The 22,310-nt window shown below is 45.8% G+C and overlaps 1 protein-coding gene across 8 annotated transcripts in view; it reads right to left on the reverse strand.

The window, feature by feature from the left end:
• The window catches only part of MTSS2 (MTSS I-BAR domain containing 2), a 57,627-nt gene that overhangs the window by 23,462 nt on the left and 11,855 nt on the right, over window positions 1-22,310 (reverse strand). For 7 of the 8 annotated variants that reach the window (XM_028739454.2, XM_028739451.2, XM_077931784.1 and 4 more), the window contains exons 2-3: window positions 15,191-15,252; window positions 7,381-7,454 (exon numbers count right to left, since the gene is read on the reverse strand). In XM_028739454.2, coding sequence (XP_028595287.2) covers window positions 7,381-7,454; window positions 15,191-15,252 — 136 coding nt within the window. The remainder of the gene's footprint in view (window positions 1-7,380; window positions 7,455-15,190; window positions 15,253-22,310) is intronic. The other variant, XM_028739456.2, reaches the window with a different exon arrangement.

Consider the following 22,310-nt stretch of genomic DNA (forward strand, 5'->3'; position numbering starts at 1 on the left):
AGATCCACCCCTCAAAGGTACTGGGAGGGAGGAAGTTAAGAGTGGATGCAACAGACCATGATCAACTCAGCCGGCATGATGAATCCAGGTTAATGAGGGATCTGCACGCACACCAGTATGCAGCACTGTGCGAGCTGCAGAGAGAAATTTGCCCCTCTTCAAAGCAGAATATAAGGCATTGCAAAACAGTTCACCTTCTGCTGGCCAGCCTGAGCTGGCCAGGAAGTGGCAAAAGTTGCAGGGAGTCTCCAAGACACAGCCTTCAGGAAGGGATCTTTGGAGGCTGCCCCAGAGCACTTGACATGCATTCTCTAACCCTACTCCTTAAAACAGCCCTTTAAAGCAGGCCAGCCACCACACTGCTTGGAAAGACATCTTTCATCCAGCTCTGGGTGAGGCACCTGATGCTCATTCAGTCAATGAGTTGACCTGACCTGTCAGCTATCACTGGGGGGGGGGGGGGAGGAATGGGATGAGCTGCAAAGTTTTTAATCAGAGATTAATCAATTTTAAACTTTTGATCAAAAAGGTGCTCTTAAAGGTAGGGTAGCTGTGAGGGCCAGGTGTCCTACCAGTGACCCAGTTCCTTTTACTAGTCTTGGATTACTAGGCAATGATTTGCCAAGTGGCCTTGCTCAATGCTAAGCATGATCACTGCGCTTTGGTCATCTCTCTCGTACATTCCAAGAGCCCAAGACCATTTCCTTCTTGACCTCAGATGAGGCCAGCTAATTCTCCGCAAGTCTGCTTGTGCTTATGGTTCTGGTCCTGCAGTCTATTGAGCCTGACCTTCCAGAGCAACACTCTTAAGTGTTGGAGCATCAGAAGGTGACATTGTTGTGATTGACCCTCTGTTGCTTTTTGGAATTTTCTCCCAACCATGGAGGATGGAAGGACACCAGCACTACCTCCACAACAGTGGTGCACTTCACACACCTCTTCTTACTGGGGGCAGGGGTCATCCTGGCTCCAGAGCCACCGCTGTGCAGCTGCAGCAATAGACAGAGGAGGATGACTCACTTCCTTTGCTTGTTTCCTTAGCTTGCTGAACGGGGCTTCTGCTGCAGATCACAGCCATTGACAGGGAGAAATCATTTCCTCCTGTTCCCCCTTTCCCGGTTCTGACCAGGAGTGCTGCTTCCTCTTAGAGTTGCTCCCTCTTGGCCAAGACATTTTACCCCCAGCCCCCAACCCTATGGCTGTAATCACCTGACACAAAATACATCCTTAGTATCTCTTTCAGAAAAAAATCTCCCTGCGTTTTCTGCAAACGTTGAGATCTTGTGGTTCACATTCTGAATCGCACTTGGCAACTTCACTAGCAACACTCCCCCCCCCCCGAGCAATGTCCACACATGTGCAATCAGAGCAACCCCCCAGTTTCCCTTGTCCTCTTCCACTACCCCACTAACAACTCAGTGGATAAAACCGTGCAGTCCTAGAGGTCCTTCTGTCTCTTTTCAGAGACCGCCTGGGGAATTTTGTTGCCATAAACACAAAAGTTAAAATGATGCAGCACCTCCTACTCACCCACCCATCAACCTTCTTGGACAACAGCGAAACATTAAAGAGGAAAGACAGACAAGAAAATTTAAAATGGGGTGGGGTGGGGGGAGTCAATGCATTCAAAAGTTGTCAGTGTCAGGATGGGAAGGCTGGGCCAAGTTGATTCTTTTCTCTCCTTCAATTACTGAGCTCAAATTCAGCTACTTACTGGGGCTGGAAGCTTGGAGCTTCAGTAGCTGTGGTGTGTTTCTGAGACCATTTAGTGCACTGGTGCTGACATGTAAAGTCTTGCTCTGCTTAGAAGCTGGTACCTGAAGAACAGCCTGCTCCCTTCCCACATCCCTTGGTGGGAAGGTGCCTCCCCTGCCTGTGATTGTTTTGCACTTCAGTGTTTTCGCCTTCCTTTGAATTGTGAGCTGAATAATATTGTGATCACTTCCAGCTCCAGGACACCTTATGTTTGCAATTATTTATACCTTGCCTTTCCAAGGGAGCTTATACACATCTGTTGAAATAGCACCGAGGACAAAATACGAACTAAAAAACAGGCTAAAATGCAACAAGCAAATAGCTTCATTTCCTTCATTTGTGCACCCCAGAGTGGTTGACATTATAAAAGCCATAAAACACAGTCATAAGCAAATGAGTCCACAAACACAACTAAAAGCAAAACATAACCAGCACTAATAACCAGTTAAAGCCAAAAACCTGTCCTTAATGGTGTCCCACTAGAATAATAGGGCAGCTTTCACTTGGCACTGAAGGAGAAAAAACTGGGCAGTGCATGATCCCCCACTGCAGCAAAGGTCCTATCACTACCCTGCAATGGGAGTGTAGTGTAGTGCAGTGTTTCCCAACCTTGTGCCTCCAGATGTTTTTGGCCTACAACTCCCATCATCCCTGACTAGCAAGACCAGTGGCAAGGGATGATGGGAATTGTAGGCCAAAAACAGCTGGAGGCACAAGGTTGGGAAACACTGGTGTAGTGTAGTGTAGTGTGTGTGTGTGTGTGTGTGTGTGTGTGTGTGTGTGTTACCGAGAGCTTAGCAACTCCATATACAGGCAAGTTCATATGGGAGTTGTCCAGCCCTGTCTCCAAATATGTTAGAGGGCACCAAGTTGGGGAAGGCTAGGATAGACAGCCCTTCAAAAGCCATGATTCCAAGCCACTTGGGGCATTATAGGTAGAAAACAAACAAACAACATGAGCTGAGCCTGGTAGAGAACTGGAGAAGCCAGTGAACATCTTTCAACCACTGGTCAAATATTATCAGCACAGCAGATCCTAGTCCATATGTGTCTACCACACTTTGAATCTACTGCACTGAAGTTTCTCAACACTTTTTATTGGCAGCCCCACATATAACATTGCCCTAGATATTACTAAGTCATGAGGAAATGTGGCAAAATTATTTTTCCAGACAAGCCCACAGTGCTAGTAAAAGTCACTCTTGAGCCACAGACTGCTTTATTGCATTGTTGACCATTTTATCTTTGCATGTAAATTTCCTTGGCAAATTTCCTGCCACGTCGAAGCATTAGACAGCTTTAGAATACCAAGATGATGCAGGCTTGTGGGCACAATGGCTTCCTTCCCATGGACTAGTTGCTTGTTTACTCCAGGAAACTTGGGGCAATGAAGCCAGCCTTGATTAAGGACAGCCAAGTGGTACAAGCACATGCACCAGGCATTCAATCCTGAACATATCTGCCGCCTTTAGGATCAAAAAAGCTGTCGCCATGAAAGTGCTTTCACGAGTGGCCTAACACAGTGAGCAGGGCAAGGCATTGTGAGTTAATGAGCAAACGCTACAAGCAAAGGGGTGTATTTAAAATTGTTTCACCTTCTATTTTCTCCCTAGATGTTTTCTTTACTTCGTAAAAAAGCTCTCAAAGTCCCTTTCTGTCCTGAATGCGCAAAAGGCAAAATAAATTCAATCATAGCAGCAGAAGAATGCAAATAACAGCTGAGCTGCAAGTCTGCCTTACAACTATTCAAAGTCTCAAACTTCAAATTGCAATGGCAACCTCAAAACTGCATGCACGCAATTAAAGAAATGCATGAATGACTTTTTGCATATTTGTACGGAACATAAGTCTACCACCTGAGACACCCCTGCCTCCGCTTTGATCTTCCTACAGAAGAAAGAACCACAATTGCACACTTTGCACATCATCAAAGTCTTCCCTCTCAGCTGCTCTCTGCTGAACAGCTGGACAGAAGGAGACCCAAAGAGAAGGATGATATCTAGCTGCCAACAGGCTCTGGGTGATTACCTATCATGTCCCACTCTATATAATTCAGTTCCTTTTAGTTTCATGCCATAACCAAGACATCTAACCTCCAGAGGCAGAAACTGCCCACCCACACAAAATACCTGGATGGTGAAAAATTGGATTCAGCCATTCTTTCAGTAAACAGCTATGGGTGAATTGGCAGTTCTAGTCTGCAGGAAAAATTGAGAGTATGGAACTGGGTGATGTCCTAGGCATGTGGTTCAAGCATAGAAGCCATGTTCCCAAGATAGATCCAGATGCATCAGATGGGACATTCACTATGGTCTGAGTCAGCAGTGCAGCCCACAGGCTAGGCAGGCAACAAGGATGTCAAAAGGAATTACAGAGCAAAGCAACTCTCATTCACAGCCTGAGACTCACATATAGAAAGCTGGGGGTGGGGTAAGGAATAGTTTTATATGCTCATATGCTAATAACATGCTAATATTTAATTTGCTGGAAGCTGCTCAGATGACGGAATATAAATTATAATTACTACTACTACTATTGAGAAGCATGCAACTGTTTCCCACTTGTGATGTGATCTGAAATGGCGCAGATGAAAAGTTTTACTACCTCATTTTCCATTTGCATGATCTGTGCCTCAGTTTCCCCTCTTGTGGAATTCTCCAAAGGGCACACACTCCAAGCTACCAGGCAGCCCAGAAGCCCCTCCTCCTAAAGGACTCCCTTTCCCCTCCCCTGACCTCCTTTCCAAATCACAGCCATGGCTGTATTTTCTATTACCTGTGGCTCCCTCCTTTAGTAATCACCCTGCACATCTGTCCACTAAGGCTTCCCTTAATTCCCTAGACCTAAAGAACAGGGTATTCTGTGGACTTGGGGGAGGTGGCAGGCTGGGCTAAGCCAGGCATGGACCTGTTCATTAAATATGTGTTGCCCACTGGTTTGGAAGAGGGGGGTTACTTCTAAAACTAAAAGTAAGCACACAAGGGTAGGTGGGTTTGAACCTCGCTCCCTTTCCCTACTTCTTTAGGACATTTCCCCACATGTCATGTGGTCCATTTTGCATTAAAGGGGAAACTCCCTCCCATGATTTATAACCAAACAGATGAGCATGTGTTTGCTAGGCATACACACTCCTGGCCTGGCATGGGTCGCTGGCATCGCCACATCATCTCAGCAGCAAACGCAAATCTCTACATGGGGTTGAGTAGTAGGTGCAGAAAGCCTGTGCAAGTAAATATGGAGGTCTACCTTTGTTTCCTCATCACAGCCCTTCCCTAGATGTTTATAAATAACAAGCTGTGGCTTCTTGTCTAAAAGCCGGAGTGAACCAGCCATGATAGAATGTCAGGAAACTGCTCCATAGCCCTTCTGCCCTCATACAAAGAGTCACGTTCAAAGGAAGAACCCTTCCCACACCAAGCTTTTCCTGAAAAAAGGAAATAACTCGGTTCATAAGAATGTATAAAGAGCCTGCTGGGTCAGGCCAATGACCCATCTGGTTCTTTCAATGCTTTGTAGGTTTCTTTGGTTTTTTGTTTTACATTTTATTTCTTACATTTCTATCCCACCTTTCTGTGGCCTTAGAATCCAAGGGAGCATTCCTGTGGTTCCCAGGTGGTTTCCTATCCAGGGGTCAGACCAGGCCCAGGGTTGCTTAGCTATAGCAAAGTGGTGAGTTCTTGTGTCTTCAGGCCTTATTCTGGAATTAACTCACATTCTAAACCAGTTTTTTCATTCTGCTTCAGGTGAAAGGTGTTATTTACATTTTGCTTCCCTTCCAAGCTCCATTCGGTGCTCCCTATATCTCTACAGAATACATCAGCCCTCCCTCCATCTCCTTATTTTGTACCAGCCTCCTCAGCTTTCCTTTATCGCCTGCTCCATCCTACCCAATTCTCTGCTCGCTTTCAGAGATTTATCCCAGTAACTGATGGCTCAACACAAATGCTGCCCACATACATTATTCTGTCAATTGTTGTCAAACAACAAACTAACCTGCACAGTCAATTCCTTCAAACTCTGGCTTCCTGCTGATTCTCCTTCTTTAGATAACCCAGTTTTTACAGTGGCATACCATGCCATGGCCCTTCTTTTAATTGTAATCTACCCTGGACCTTAGGGGTGAAGGGCGAATATATATCTTTTTAAGGCTCAGAGGAGATTACTTTTTTAAAAAGCTGTGTTTTCCCTCTGCTCTTTTTTGAAGAAGTTCAGGGCAGTGAAAATGGGTTATGCAGGTCAGCTCAAGGTTAGGGCTTGATCAAGACCATCTCGTGAGCTTCCTGGCTGATTTGTGCTTGGGTGGTGCCCATATCCAAGGACAATCTGAGGGGCCACAAGCAAGACTGGTCCTCAGGTGCAGACCTCTGCCATCTACATGCCACAAGGTGCCCAGAATAGGTCACTTCGTCCTGCTACACCCCTACACGGAGGGAAAAGAGGCACACTCTGAAACTCTTCTTTCTTTCACAATATTTCTATACTGCTTGATAAAATCTCAAAGCAGTTTAGAAACATAATAAAATGATCAGTAAAAACAACAACACGTAAAAGCAAATATTTAAAACATTCAAAAATAATAAATAACAATAAACTAAACCAGATTAAAACACATGACAGCTTCTACATGTCTGGAATTACTGTCACTTGCCTGAACAAAAATGAAACCAAAAGGTGCACTGATGGCGCCTGCCTGATGGCAGTGGAACTCATTTATAGGTAACTTTTAAGGGCTCCTGCCTCGCTGCCTCCAGAAGCCCATTTCCCCCTGCAACTGTAGCACCCACACAGAAATGAAGGAAGTGCCACTTAAAAGAGGGCCCTATTTATCACAGGGCCTTCGAATGAGCATTGCTAGAAAAGCAGGATGATTGCTCTTCCCCTCATGGTGATCCCACAAGCATGTCTGGATTAGCAGAGATCAGCAGGGGGATTGCCAATGACCACGTAAGACCCCACCATGAAATTAATCTCTCTCTCTAAGCACCACAAGCTCAGGGTTTCCCAGATGCTGACTGGAACTTGGTTCAGAACGCAACACATATTTTATCTGCTGCTGCCACCTCCCTCTCGTTTGGCTGTTTTATTACTATTGTTTATTACCGATGTGACCTGCCTCAAATGCTTCCTCAGAAGTGGGGAGGCGACATAACAAATCCTCTAATATATTTTTCCTCGGGAAAACATGTTTATTGCTAAAAAATTTAAAGCCTTTGGAACTCACTGCCACAAGATGTGGCAATAACCACTAAACTTAGTACCACAGTAGGGTCACCCATGGGAATGTCACAGAAACAGAAAGAAACACACACAGCAATTCTTGCTCCATCTCTGATGTTTGAACGTGTCCCTCTTGAATGTTTCCCAGGGGCACCTGTTTGGCTGCTGCAGGTGGAAACCAAGCACAGGGCTAGATTGAGTGTGAGTATAAAGAGAGATTAAAAGTATGTTGTGGGGTAACTGCAGCACTGTAAATGATCCTGAGTAAACAGAAAGGGGCCATGGGCCTGCCAGTTTAGTGGTGAGTTTTTTCCCCACAGGCATTGTTCTGCTCTCTGCCATTGGCTGTGCGACATGGCTGGTTTTGCAGTCAGCTAGTTTTTAGTCCAAAAAGCTCCCACAACGTACCTCGTGTGTTGGTGGCCATGTCTGCCACTTTCTGGAAGGCATCCAGGAAGGCCACTGCAGCCAGGACAGTAGTCCTAAAACATAAGGACAGAAAGAGAGAGATCAGAGGGTTGGCGGTCTTCATGCAGTAACAGCACAAGCCATTTTGCCATCTCAAAGGGCTGGGTGGGTGCAACAAGTGAGTAGGCCTCATCTCATCCCTTCACGGCCAGACCTGCATTATTAGCACTTAGGCCTAAGCCTGCAATGCTGCCAAGACTCAGGTAATCAGAGGTCAAAAGTACAACTGGGCTAATAATTCTGAGAAAACTGAATCTTGTTTGCTTCTAAAATCTTGAGGACATCCAGTGCCTCTTGCACAACTCTCCTCAGTTACCCTATTAACAAGTGATTTAAAGCCCACACTGTCAGCCTGTGGTCTGGAGGACTCTGAAGCTTATCAGGGTTCCTGAGCGGTCCAGAAAGACTACGGGCTGACCACAGCTGACCTTCTACCGACATCGCACCCCCCCTTACACGTACCCACCTTGCAAAGGAGCACATTGTGTGTTTCAGCGCATACTCTGGGCTCTGTGGGCACAGGCTGGCTGCAAGGCCAAGACAGCCAAGCTAGCAACCTGGGGATTCCATGTGCCAAATGGCTCAGAGGCATGGAGAGAGTCCCATGACACATCCACGTGCACTGATGTTAAAAAGCCTGCATGAGACGGATCCTTACCCTAAACTTCTAGGCCAAGCCAAACAGCACACACCTGTCTGAGGTAGAGCTTAAGGAACCAATCACAGCAATCACTCTCAGGTGCCTGCCCCCAGGAAATTGGGAGGGTAGGTGGAAAACCTACAATTTTCTTTTTGTGGGGGATGGGCAGCATTTCTCTCAAGAATGAGAGAAATGAGCTCAAATAGACTCTATGCCAGCACCAATGTTTCCTCAGTTTTCTTGGAACTATATTGCCTGCCCTGTTTTTGTTTCAGCTTCCTTCCTTCCCTCCTTATTCTTGTCTTTCCCCCTGAGGCCTCCCTTTCCCTGAGTTTCTCTCTCTGACGTCCTGCTGCCTTTGGCCACCTCAGGGCTGGCTCCTTGCCCTGCAGTCTGCCAACCTCTTCTTTACACATCATCTGGCCTCTGTGTTTAGCAGCAGCACTTGGAAACCGGGTGGGCTGTTCATGGCTGGCCCAAGCTTCTGCAAGGACTTTGCACTCCCTGCTCTCCCCAGCCTGAGCAACATAGGAAGCTGCCTCAATACCGAATCAGACTGCTAGGTCTATCTGGTGCAGCATTATGAACACTGTCTGGCAGCCAAGGCTTTCCAGGGTTTCAGACACAGACCATTCCCAGGCCTACCTAGAGCTGCCAGTAGAAATTGAGCCTCAAACAGTTTGCATGGCAAGTAACTGGGATAGTGACGGGGCCTTTTCAGTGGTGGTTCCCTGGCTCTGGAGTAGCTGACAAAATACTGTTTCAAGTAACTCTAAGATCATTGGATGGAATAATGTTTTTAGCTGCTTCTAGAATTTTTTTTATAGTTTAACTGCAACTGATTTTAGATGTTTTTAATTGTAGTTGTTTTTACAATGTTTTAAACCGATTTAAAATGTTTTGTTTTCTTTTGTTTTGTTTCTTTATTTTAAATGAGACATGTGTTTGCTGCCCTGGGTTTCTTGGAGAGGAAAGGAGGGATATAAATCCAATCAATCAATTAATTAATTAAAACAGAGGAGGCTCTTCCCAAAGAAAGGCTTTAAGCACCAAGTTTGTCCAGCCTCCCCTTCTACTTATGGGTTGGCCAACACTCCTTGTTAGGCAGAGCCCAGAGCTTCAATCTCTCCCTCCCCAAACTAGCTCTGAGCCGATGTGGAGTTACTCTGTGTGCGGAGAAAGCGAAGGAAATAGAGAGCACTCTCTCCAGATAGGCAATGAGCACAAAAGGCGCTTTGGGAGAGTGGAAGGGGAACACAGTGCGCAAACAGCTGAGGAGATGCTGAGCGGAACACAAGAGGCTCTTTCAGCTCCGCGGAGGGCTGAGAAACACCAGCGAAGCCAGGGGGGCTATTAATAGGGCAGCCGCACAAGGCATATCCGGCGACGGCAAAGCCAGGGTGGACGGGCTGAAAGGGCCCCTTCATAGAAGCCTTTGATATGCCAGAGGAGGTGGCTGGCAAGCAGAAAGGGGGAGGATTCCAAAAACTCTTGGGGAAAAGCAAAGCAAGGGGGTGACCCTGGGAACAAGTCTGGGGGGGGGGGAGAGCAAGGCTCTTTTTGGGAACTCTGGGGAGGAAACCTTCTTGCTCAGCTTTGATTGGAAGCTGCTCACAGGCAAGGCAGTCGAGGCAACTTTCAACCTCTTGGGATCTCAACTGCATCGGGATCCTGGGGCCGTGATATGTGGGGAGGGGGCTCTGCAGCTTCCCTCTGGATGCTGCAACTGCCTTGCCACTCTCAAAACCAGCCCCTTTGCTTCTGTGTTGCTGCATAGGAAGTAGCAACATGGCTCAAAGAGAGACTTCACATATCACAATTGTGGCACATTTACCTGGGATTTAGGAGAGCCAGGGCTTGCCTTCTTAGTTGCTGGAAGGAGCTGGTAATGAATCAAAGCCACACTAGGCACTATGATGCTCGTGTGTGGACTTCTTTTATTTCACTACAACAGGGAGGCAGGGCTCCAACTTCAGCTGGAGTAGTGGGACAAAAGGAGGGGGCGGGGCTTAGCTAATACCCTGATCATGTGACTCTGTAAGTCACAAGTAGCTTAAGTGGTGCCCTGTATTGTTGGGACTACAACTTATCATCCCTGGACACTAGCCATGCCGGATAGGACTAATGGTTTGGGGGAAGGCAGGGATTTTTATTGGGCAAAGGGCAATGGAGAAAGTCCATTAGCACCCCTTGCTTGCTCCCCTCCCCCCACCAGCACAAAAGGATGCCTTGTCCATATTGTGTCATCAATACAAAGAATTTACAGATTGAATTGATTATCTTTCATTAATTAACTTCTGTGCTGCTAAATTGTGCATAATAACTCATTGGGGTTATATATGTTCCTATACTTTCCAATTCCAAAAAATCTTACTCAACTCTCAACTGAGTAACTTTCCAATTTACTCTGCTTCTTGTCTGAGTAAAATTAGTAAGCTTCATCATACTAAAATCCCAGACATTTTCACAGCCAATGAAAGCTTGTTGTAACCTCCTATTTCCAGTTATACGTGAAATACATATTCCAGCAGCCATTAAAAGATAAATAACCATTTCCTGATCTTCCTTAGAGAGTATTATTTCTGTATGATCAAAAAGAACGACTAACGGATGTAGTGGGAGTTTATGGCCTGTCATGGCTTCTGTATCATCGCTCCTAAAATTCCTTTATTTTAAGGCAAGATCCATCCACTAGTGTGGATGTCAAGCAGCAGAATATCAGTGACTATTAAGATAGGGGGGGAAATGGGATTGCATGGAAGGTAGTGTGCCAAAAGTGCACACAGAAAAATTGAATATGCAGGACTTGTTTGCAGCTTAAGAGCTGCTGTCCGGAAGCATCCTCAGTCTCTGTGGAGAGAAACATCATCTGCACAATCACTTGTAAAACTTCTTAAGGTTTGTGCTCATATTCATTTGAGTTGCAGAGTTCCATATGCATTTCCAGCTGTCTAAAGAAATATTTATCTGTAGATCTTGCTCCCATTTACCTTGCTAGGGATAAGGGCAAATATCTGATTCTGGCAATACTTTATATAATGTACTCTTTAGTATCTGGAGAACTTACGCCTTTCTCAAAATATACACATTCCTTTAGGGGGCCTGTGTTTCCAGATTAATGGCTGGAGCAGGTGGCAAGTACCCGGAAGCACTGGAACCATCACAGAAGGTGCGCCTGTGAAAATATCCCCAAGGCTTCTGAGCAAGACAACATATCTCCTTGGCACAGTACATTTTCTTACTTTCACTGGATTATTTTGCTCCCAAAAATGTCCTCATTTTTTACTTCAATATTATAGAATATCAGAGAGTAAGAGGTGACAATCTTGGAGACGGTTTATTATTATTATTTTATTATTAACCAAAGAATCCTTCAGTTCCTTGTGCCACCTCAACCAAAGCAACCTATACTCTCTCTGTTGCAAAGGTGTGACACAATGGACCCCTAGCTCATTATTATCCAGCATAGATACCCAAGAAGTGCTCACAAGGGCTCAGCATTAACATGGAAGGGAGGTCTCACAGGGTGCCCCAGAGCTCTGTCTTAGGCCCTCTGCTGTTTTATAAAAGACTTGGAGGAGAACATAGAGAGTGCTTATCAAAACTGCAGATAATGCAAAACTGAGGGGTAGCTAACACTGCAGAAGACAAAATCGAGGGTTAAAACTGCCTTGACAGGCTGGAAAGCTGGGCTGAAACCAACCATATAAATTAATAGAAATGAATGTAAAATCCTCCATTTAAGTACATAAGGGCCAAAGGTACAAGGATAGGATGCAGAGACACCTAGCTTGGCATCCAGATGACACCTTTCCACTCATTACTGAAACCTACCAGCTCTTAGCTGATTGCATCAGCACTGCAATTAATTTCACACACCAGCCCCTGAATTCCCTTTTCTCTGTAAAACACATACAAGACTGTTGTCATGGTGTAATTCACAAGGCCACTGACAGATGGCACTAGCCCTGCAAACTACAGCGTGATGACAATTAGGAGGAGAGGAAGGTGGAAACTGGAGGGCAGGAGGTTTAAGCTGAAGCAAAGGAGGAGGGAAAGGGACTGAAGGAGGAAATGAGGCAGAGGAGAAAGGGTGCACAGCTGAGGAAGAGCCTCCTGAGAAAGGGAGGAGGACTTTTGGGGGGTGGGGTGGACCAAAGGTGATAGCCCTGTCTGCCAATTTTATTTCAATTGCTTACAAAGAGCTCCATTTGGCCATTCCTTCTGGGAACAGGCCAAACAGATGCGCCAAACTGCCCCTGACCTCTCCACCCATCAGCTGATGGAGATCAAGTTAGCTTGACCTGGGTTCATGAGAGAGCTCCCTGCTCCATTTTGCTGGGCTTTGGAGTCTTGAAGTTTGGACTTCAAAGTACCTCACAAGGAGCAATATTTCTAAAAGGAAGGCAAAAACCTTCTTTTTAGAAGCATGCAGCTGCCTGAGAGGCAATTTAATGTCCAGGCTTAGAAGCATGATGCCATTTGTGACATCACTTGACTGGCAGGTGGATGGACTTGCCCACCTGTCAATTTTTGACCACAAGGCAGGTCCTGATAAGGATATGGCTTGCAGAGCCAAAATGGTTCCCTACCTTGGGCTAAAGGGGGTGTTGCAAGTGGAGGAAACAGGGGCACAGTCCCTAGTTTTTAGTTTTTTAAAATCCCAGGATAACACCAGACTATACTCTATCCTTCCTCCAGCAAAATGTCAAGAAACTCAGGTGTGATATAACACTAGCAAGAAAACAGTGTTTTCTATAAATTTTTGAACTGTGATCAGAGTGATTTGTACAGGATTTTTTTCTGATGCCCTACATAATATTCTCATTTATCATGTTTATTTTACATTTGATTAGTAAACAAGATTAAAAACTTTGAAACTGCCAAGGTTGCCCGCTATTGTACTTACAGTTGGCATACACTGATTGCAACTAGCACACTCATAAAATATAACAGTGTGCGTGTGTAAAAGAAGGCATTAGAAAAAATTATGCCCAAGGTAACTGTTAAAAAAACCAACTGCCACAGATGCTTTTAGCAGACTAACTGAATATAGTCAAATAGGCAAAACTGAGGCAGGCTCTACTCAAATACTGGGTTGGGCCACAAAGTAGAGTTTGGAAAGGTGCTTTCCCCTAAAGAATACCAGGAAAATGCTATATTCTTCACTTGAACCCTTTAGTGCTGCTGAGGCACTCACTTTGTTCAATTAACTAAAATAAAAATTAAAATTGAAAATAGAGGTTCCACACAAAGCCTTAAAATAGCATTGTATTATCTATTATTCTCAAGATCCTTCTATAACATTAACTCACAAGAAAATCCTGTTCATGAAAGGTTTTCAGAAGCTTTAATTAAAAGTTTAATCCTTATAGAATGATCCCATTTTATGTTACCTGGCATCAATTATGAACAGCCCCTTGAATGGACTTGGTTAATTGCCGGCCTAGGGTCAGTTTCTGTTCCCATGGGGTGGGGGCTTGGATTACAGATTTCCTTATGTAAGTGTGTCTCCACACACACACACACACACACACACACACCTCATTTTTATATAGCCAAAAATGTATTCTGCTATTTTTAAAAATGATGTTTTTTAAAAAAGAAAAATGATAAATGGAGCTTTCCCCTCCCCAGGGGAACCGCAAACAATATTAAGGCAATTAAGAAAGGCTATTCAGGAGGATATTAAAAGCTACTCAACACTAATCTTGAACCAGTGCTAATCACAAAGCTATGAGTTAAATCTGCAAACAGGAACTGTTTAATTAAAAAGGCAAAGGAGCCATTAAAAGACTCAATAGCACTTTGCCTGTAGACAGGCTGGTACTTCAATTTTGTTTTGTTACAAAAAGAAAAAGAGCCACAAGGTCTGGAAAATATTGAAAGAAAATAAAAACCCCTAGGATACAAAGAACTAACAACAAGATCACAGTGATGATCTAGCAAAAGGGAGAGAAAGAAGAATGGAAGTTCCAGAGAAAAGAGCAGGCACGCTTGCCTGAGAGAAAGCAGCTGACATGGGGGAGGCTGTGGCTTTGGCACATGCTTTTCTGTGATGGCTGGAAGGGGATGGAAAGGAGGATCAGAACACGCACACCAGATCATGCTAAGAAATGGTACCTTCTTGTGGAGAGGGACATCCAGGTAAGAAATGGCAGGTGAAAGGAACTCAGGGGCCAACTGTGCTGTTTCTGAGCAGCTGTATGGGTGGGACCTCTCATTACTGGCAGCAAAGCTACTAGGATTCTGCCCTCCCCATTGCTTCTAAAACATCTTAACTTAAAGCAGTAAGTTATTTTATCTTTGCTTTGAAGCGGGGCATTCCCAGCTCATTATGTGGTAGTCACAGCCTCCAGGGGTGGCAGCAGAATTTCCTGGATCCATTTCGCTGTATATGGACTGAGCCCTATGACACACTCTGAAAAACTGATACAGATCTGCACAGGTTTTGTTTCCCCACATAGAAATGAGGCAGGGTGGTTTTTAAAAAATAGACTGCATCTCATCTGAGAGAAGACCTCCACCCAGCTTTTGGATCTAATGATATCCAAGGTAGCTTGCAGCAGATTACAATAATAAAAAAAACCAAAAACCCACCCATCAGCTCTCATTCCTCTGGCCAGTGTCATTCAACTCCTAGAGCAGCTGCCAGCTGGAAAATATACACCACTTGGGGATATTTGCCCAGCTTGCACTGCTGTTTGGCCAAGAACGCCTGATGAAACCGTAATCTGCCGTGCAAAATCTACCCCATCACCTGGCACCCTCCAGCTGTTTTGGACTACAACTCCCATCAGCTACAGCTAGCATGACTAGGTGATTTTGGGTCTGATGGGAGTTGTAGTCCAAAGCAGCTGGAGGGCAGCTGGTTGGTGAAGCTTGGTCTACTCTCTCACTACGTACAGCGCTACTGCCTGTGGGGTTTCAAAAGAACCTGAACCAGCTGGGGACGCAGTTTGTTTTCTAAAGAAAGGAGGGTGTGGGGAGAGGAAGCTGAGAGCATAGAAGAAATCAAGTCTCTTTTCATGACACACATGGCGAGAAGACCAGGCTGGGGGACAAATGACAGCTGTGTTGTTGCTGTGCCAGCTCTGTTGAGAAACTCACCGCAGTTGGGAGTGGAGTTTAGTTGCCTTGGAGTTGAAATCTTCCCAGATGGGGTAGGAACTCTGGAACAGAGAAGGGAGGGGGGAAAGAGTTGAGCAAACAGGTGACTGTTCTGCGTTCACTGCCTGAGCTACCCCAGCCCCACAAACAGGACACAACAAACAGCCAATCTTGAATCCAGAGGGCTCCTGTGAAAAGACCGTCATCTCCTTGTACATTTTCAGCATCATTCGTAAATGTGAGCAGCCATCTCTGGCTGAGGATTGTTGCCTCTCTTTGAGAAGAAAACTGTTAAAGGCGGCCATTTTTAAATGACTGATTGTTGAAGCTGAACTTAAAAGAGGCCTCAGCTGCTTAGCAAACCCTGGTGGGAACCTGGTTTACTTTAACCATAGTTACCATCTGGTGCTGGTGTTTACATTGTTAAGGGGTGTTGTGCTTAGGAGGGGAAGTGGGCAACCCCCCCCCCGCCCGGCTCAGCCCAGCCCTAAAATCTTGGCAAGGGTGAAAATATCACCTCCACTGCATCTGCTGTCCCAGCAGTCTCTTGTCTCCTATGTTGGAGAGGCAGAGATGCCGCCAGGCGGCTGCCAGGTCCAATGACCAACAGCAGAGACCCAGCTGTTTCTGCCGGGTCATGAATGAGGAAAAAATATTTCACTGTTGCAAGGAAGAAATGCAGCTGTCCACATTCTCCAGCCCCAGTTTGGAAACTGACAGGCCTGCGAGAGGCCTAAAGGCAACTCAGCAACAAACTTAGCTCTTAACAAGAACTGCCTATAATTTCTTCTTCTGCAAATCCTATCATGGGAGACGGCAGGGAGAAAGGGAAAGATGCCAAAACGGATTTGCCTCCCCCCCTCCCCGCCCCCGCCTTGCACTTTGTGGCAACTTTGTGCTTATGCAGTGCTGCACTGCCACATCAAAACCCGGGCTTAACATATAATTTTCTTTAAAGATTCTAGGCCGAACATGTGTCCTCAGATGTAGAAGCAGGACCAGCAGAAGTGCCAATCAGAAACAGTATGGAGAGCAGTGCATTTCATGTCCATAGCTTTGCATACTGCTCATGGAGGGTGCTGTGCCTTCCCAGGTCTTTGGGGAGCAACAGCTTGGACTGAATTGCCCAAAGGCGGCTGGAGGTGCCATTTTCTGCCTTTATTTGGAGAACCGGTTGTTTCCACAGAGAGTTTTTGCCCACTACAGTTACCACAATTCCACATGACCAAAAAAAGGCCCAATCTGCCCACAGTGCCTTTATTAGCATTTTAGTCTAAAGAATCCAAAAGGTACTTTATTACTGGTTAATGTCTGCTGAGACAGAAAAGCTGGCAACCCTAATAATTTACCCCAAATTTATTGACCCTTATTGTTATGAATCAACGTAAATTGATCTTCTGCATGGGCTCTCTGTGTGGTACGAACTGTGTCTATGAAATGGAGTGTGTTCTATGTGGGAAGAAGGAATAAATGAAATAACCAAACCTATGTTAATTGATTGAAAAAGCAGATGAGAGGAAAAAATGATGACCCCTCCTTTTTTTACTGTGAAGGATGGGTTTTTTTATTGTTCATGCTGAAGTTTGTCTTTAAAATAGAAATAACAGTACCAGAACTCCCTCTCCACTCTTAGACAGATTTTGAAATCTTTATTTTTCCACAGCTAGTAGCACTAGTAGTATTAACACTATTAATAATCAGATTTGCTACTTGCTTGCTATCTGAAGGTCTCCAAGTAACTTACAACACTGTTAAAAGCACAAATTAATATACTATAACATGGAACTAAAACAAAAAGTAACCCCCTTAAGAGCTGCAGGAAGCTTTGGCAGCACACTAACGACAAAAGCGTCATCTTTCATCTGTCAAAAAGCTGGGGGGAAACATAGGCTTTCTCCTGGTATCAGTCAATGAAGGCATCAGGCAGGCCTTGCTGGGGATCACATTCCATAGATGGGAGCCACAACTGAAAAGCCCTCTTCCCCTGTCACCACCCTCAGAGCCGGAATCTGCAGAAGGGCCTCAAACAAAGCTCTAAAGGCCCCGGTAGAGTCATATTGGAGATCCAGAGCTCTAAAGGTCAAAACCAGCACTTTGAATTGGGCTTGGAAGCATACAGGCAACCAGTGTTGTTGGAACAGAACTGGTGTTATATGATCTGTTTCTCTTGAAGCTGTCAACAGCTGGGCAACCACATTCTGCACTAATTGATGCTACCAAAGTTTTTAAAAGGCAGCCCCATATAAATTGCTCTGCAGTAATCTAACCTCAACGTTATCAGAGAAAAGATTGTTGTAGCCAAGTTATCCTTGTACAGGTAGGATCATAATTGAAGTGACAGCAATGAGTCTTGAAGGAATGCCCAAACTATGAACCCACTGTTTCGGAGGGAGCGTAATCCCCACCTAGAACAGGCCAAACGCCACTCAGCAGGTCAGAGGAACCACCTACCAACATTTCAGTCTTGTCTGGATTAAGCTTTAGTTTTATTGGCTCTCGTCCAGTCCATTATTGCAACCAAGCACTGATTTAGAACACTGCCTTCCTCACCTGCATAAGATGAAAAGGAGGGCTAGAACTGCGTCACCAGCATACTGATAACAACACACTCCAGAAATCAGTATGAACCCACGCAGCTGTTTCATCTAGATTTTAAAGAGCATGCGAAACAGAACTGACTCTGTGATTCCTGCAGGACCCCATACTAGATAAAACACAAGAGTTGGCAATGCTCCCCAAGAACCACCTTCTGGAGCTGTCCATCCAAGGAGGAGTGGTACCTCCACAATGCAGTGCCCCCAATACCCAACTCAGACAGTCGCCTCAGAAGGATACCATGGCTGATGATATTGAAAATCACCAAGGGATCAATGAGGATCAACATAGTCATAATAAGTTGTTCCCAACACAGGTCATTATACAGTGTAACTAAGGCAGTTTCGGTACTAAAATCAGGCTTCAGTCCAAATTGAAATGGATCCAGAAAACCTGTCTCTTCCAAGAGCACCTGAATCTGTTTGGCAACCACCCTCTCAAGAACTTTGTCTAAAATGGGGACATTTGATACTTGTCAAAAATTATTCAGATCTTTCAGGTCTATGATGACCACTACTGGTAATAATGGACGCGGGTGGCACTGTGGGTAAAAGCCTCAGCGCCTAGGGCTTGCCGATCGAAAGGTCGGCGGTTCGAATCCCCGCGGCGGGGTGCGCTCCCGTTGCTCAGTCCCAGCGCCTGCCAACCTAGCAGTTCGAAAGCACCCCCGGGTGCAAGTAGATAAATAGGGACCGCTTTCTAGCGGGAAGGTAAACGGCGTTTCTGTGTGCGGCTCTGGCTCGCCAGAGCAGCGATGTCACGCTGGCCACGTGACCCGGAAGTGTCTTCGGACAGCGCTGGCCCCCGGCCTCTTGAGTGAGATGGGCGCACAACCCCAGAGTCTGGCAAGACTGGCCCGTACGGGCAGGGGTACCTTTACCTTTTTACTGGTAATAATGGTCTTATTTAATGCTTGATCTCTCCTCTCCTCTTACTTACATAGAAATAAACCAAATAAAGAATGATAATACAGTACCCTCTGCCCAACTTAAGCCATATTAAAATGTGTTTCCTCTCTGAACTGCAAGGAATACTCACCTTTGACGGGGCTGGCATGAACCACCCCTGTTGGCACTAAACAGCAAGTAAACGCCTCTCTCAGTTTGAGGCACTGTTCTTTTTCTGGAGCACCCTTTAATACATGCAAAGCAGGCAAGTGCCACATTCTCTGTCTCTAAGAACTCCAGGAAAGGCTCCAGGTTTCTCCCAGTCCTGCAGTTGTGGAAAACACAGTAGCCTCCTCCACCACTTTCTCAAAACAGAGCTGGAGAGAAGCCCATCCCTTTCAGACATGGCAGAACACCTCCCACTGCAGTGCTCTTACCCACAACAGGATTGCAAACAGCAACAGCTCTAGCCAGGCAGCTCTTCAAGGAACCCAGGAGTCCTGCCGGCTCTGATCTAGGGGCTACTTTGAAGAAATTCAGCTCTCTCAGACACAGGGCACCCAAAGTGGCACCAAAGTGTTTTTTGTGAGGGAGAAGGAGGTCAAAGCACACGCCCTGGCGACACCTTTCGTCTCACATCTATCATGCCACTGCTGGGAACACACCAAATTGACATCAAGTATCTGCATCGCATCCAGCTGAGCCTCTTCCCCTTCTGCTGTAAACAGCCTGAACCCTTTGCACTAAAATCTGACTTCCTTGCAAGTAATTTTGAAAATCCTGAAAACTATTGCGGGAACTGGACCACATGTCAAACTGGGCTGCCGGGGGGGGGGGGAGATGGGGCGGGAAGAGAAAACAGTTTTGGAATGCCTCATTGGCAAAACATGTACTTCTTGAGATGGAAGGTAGGTGGACATCTTGAAAGCAAGTTTTCCAGACAGAAAGAAATGTTTGACTGGGGCAGCAAAACTTCTGGGGGTACCACTGAAGGTGGCAGCACCAAGGGGTGGGGGACTGCAAGCGATGCTAGAGCTCCTCCCCCAGGTTGCTGAGCGGGGCAGATGAAGATGCTAAATACAGAGTGAGACTGTTCACCCGTCTAGCACAGTGCCAGCAGCTCTGACTGGTAGGATCTTTTCAGCATCTCTCCTTAGACAAGTATTCTTTCTGGCCCTACTTGTAGGGCTAGAAGGGGAGATGTAAAGGGGGCCTCCTGCATGCACAGCATGTGTTCTGCTCCTGAACTTATGAAGAGCCCGCTGGATGAGCTACACAAGTCAGGTACAACAACATGCTTTGTGGAAACATTCCTGCCTCCAACTTGGGAGGGCTGTTTGCTGCCTCCTGCTCCTCTTATAGCCCAGGAAGAGCTCCCTTGCCTGGCTAGAGAGAGCTTGCCTGAACTCTTCCCCGGGTGCTGTGCTCTCCTGATCCCTGGCTGCCAGATGGGGCTGCCTGCTACCACTGCCATGGCTCTGGTTTTGATTTAACTGTACTCCGCTCTCCCACATCCAGCTGCCAATAGAAGCCAAGCCGCACATAAACACAGAGACAAAAAAAACAGCAAGAGCTGGAGTTCTCCTTCTACTCCAGATCTCTATGAACAATCTTGCCCAGCAGCACCGGTCAGATTAAACATGAAGGAAGAGACTATGGAGACTTGCAGAACCAAGAGGAGAGGGGATGTCCCAAGGAGCTGGACATCTGGACTGCAAGGACCAGTGTTTGAAACTCCCATTGTTCTAGGTGCATTTTGCGACAGGGAATTTCATTAGCGCAAGCAGTTTCTGAGCTCTGGGTGCAGTACTACGCCTAAGATTTCAGATTAAAACTGCAGAGTGGAAGGAAAGGAGGACCTTTTTCTGCCTCCCCACTTCCAGCTACTCTCTGAAGACTGGAGAAGAGACCCTCTTAAGAATATTGGGGGGTGGGCAAGGGAAGGAATAGACCATGTGAAAAACGAATACTTTCAGCTGCAGTTCATTCATTTTCAGCTTTGAATTATTGTTATAAAAAAGCGCACCTAGACATTCTGTTGTTGTACCCATAACCTAGATTTAAGGTGCCATTTAGCTCCTAGCTTTTAGATCTCAGTTTCTAATACTAGTCAGAAGGAGGCAATTCCTACGAATGTATTCCAGGTGGCGAGATGTGGTATTTGCTAAGCCTCTCTTATGGAAATGATGAAAGTAACATTCTGCATATGATATCATGCAAAACCACCTCAGGATGACTTGGCTACAGTGCACCTCAATACTGCCACAGATACACTTGATGAGCAAAATCCAATAATCAACAAAGAGAGAATGCAATCAAGACTCTTTCCCAGGATGAACAACAACAACATTCCCTCGCCAGACTGCCCAATGCAGAAGGCATTTATAAGTGTAGAAAAAGCAGGCACCCATTTTCTGCTGGATTCTAGAATGTCACAAATGGAGAGGATGAAGCGTCTAGACCACCAGGCTTGAAACTCAACTTGGCTTCAAAGAAATTGCAGCACAACCCTCCTTAGTCCAGAATGCTCAGATAGACATGCTCTATCAAAAATCAAAACCACAACCTGGGGAACTCCCTCCCTGCCCCCTTTTAAAATTGTGTTCACACCCATTTTGTACTGTAAAATAATTTTATGACATACGACAAACTAGTCAGAAAGTCTGCCTTGGAGACTTCCCTGTGATCTTTGCCCCTGCATGATGCAGAGGGAATCTCACCCTACTTCTCAAAATCATCAGCTCACCATGCCTTCACCAACCTGGCACCCTCCATCTGCCCTGTACTACAACTCCCACCTGCCTTTGCCAGAGTACCTTTGGTACTCCAAAACATCTGAAGGGCACTAGGTTGGCAAAGGATAGGTTAGCTAGCTAGTATCCCCCACTTGCTGTGTTTATTGTGAGTCCCTCCACTTATCCTCTCAAAATGGTTTATCTACTTTGGCATGTGTTGAGTCATCATGGGTAAGGTGCCCCACAAGGGCCATTAATAACACCTACCCAGGGCCCACTGCTTTGAGCAGCACTGGGGGGGGGGGGGCTGGGTCAAGTTACTATTTTAATTTCCCCCAATGCCCCCAGTATAGAATTACCCCAGGGCATTGTGGGAATCAGGCCCAGTTGCCCGGCACTGCTTGCAGCAAGGACTGCAGCAACTAAGTAAGACTCCCAGGGCTCCTGGAGAGAGGACAAGGCCCACCAATCAGATGGAGCTCATGCAGGCCACACAAGCTGTTGGGTAGATCCCCATAATCTATGTGCCGCCTAATCTTCTGCAGTTCTAAATAAATTAGCATTGTTGTATTATATTGCCAAGGCACTCTAGTGAAATGAAAAAGCACAGCCAGAAAAGTGTTAGTACTAAATAAAATACAAAAAGGTGGAAAAAATGGTGCCCATCACAAAAGTTATGGTGAACATGTGCTGAGATTCAAGTGGCTTCTCAGGTGAATTAAACTTCCCCAGCCACAACAGCCCACTGGGGTGCATGGAACATAGTTGAATGACCACATAGATGAAATGCAGCAGTTATCAGGAGTCGATCCATGGCAATTCTGCTTGCAGATTACAGCTGAAGTATAGTGACTATGAACTCTAGAAGCCCCCAGACTCCATCAGAAAACAGCACAAGGCAAT

This window comes from Podarcis muralis, chromosome 7 (genome assembly GCF_964188315.1).
Source record: "Podarcis muralis chromosome 7, rPodMur119.hap1.1, whole genome shotgun sequence".
Taxonomy (NCBI): domain Eukaryota; kingdom Metazoa; phylum Chordata; class Lepidosauria; order Squamata; family Lacertidae; genus Podarcis; species Podarcis muralis.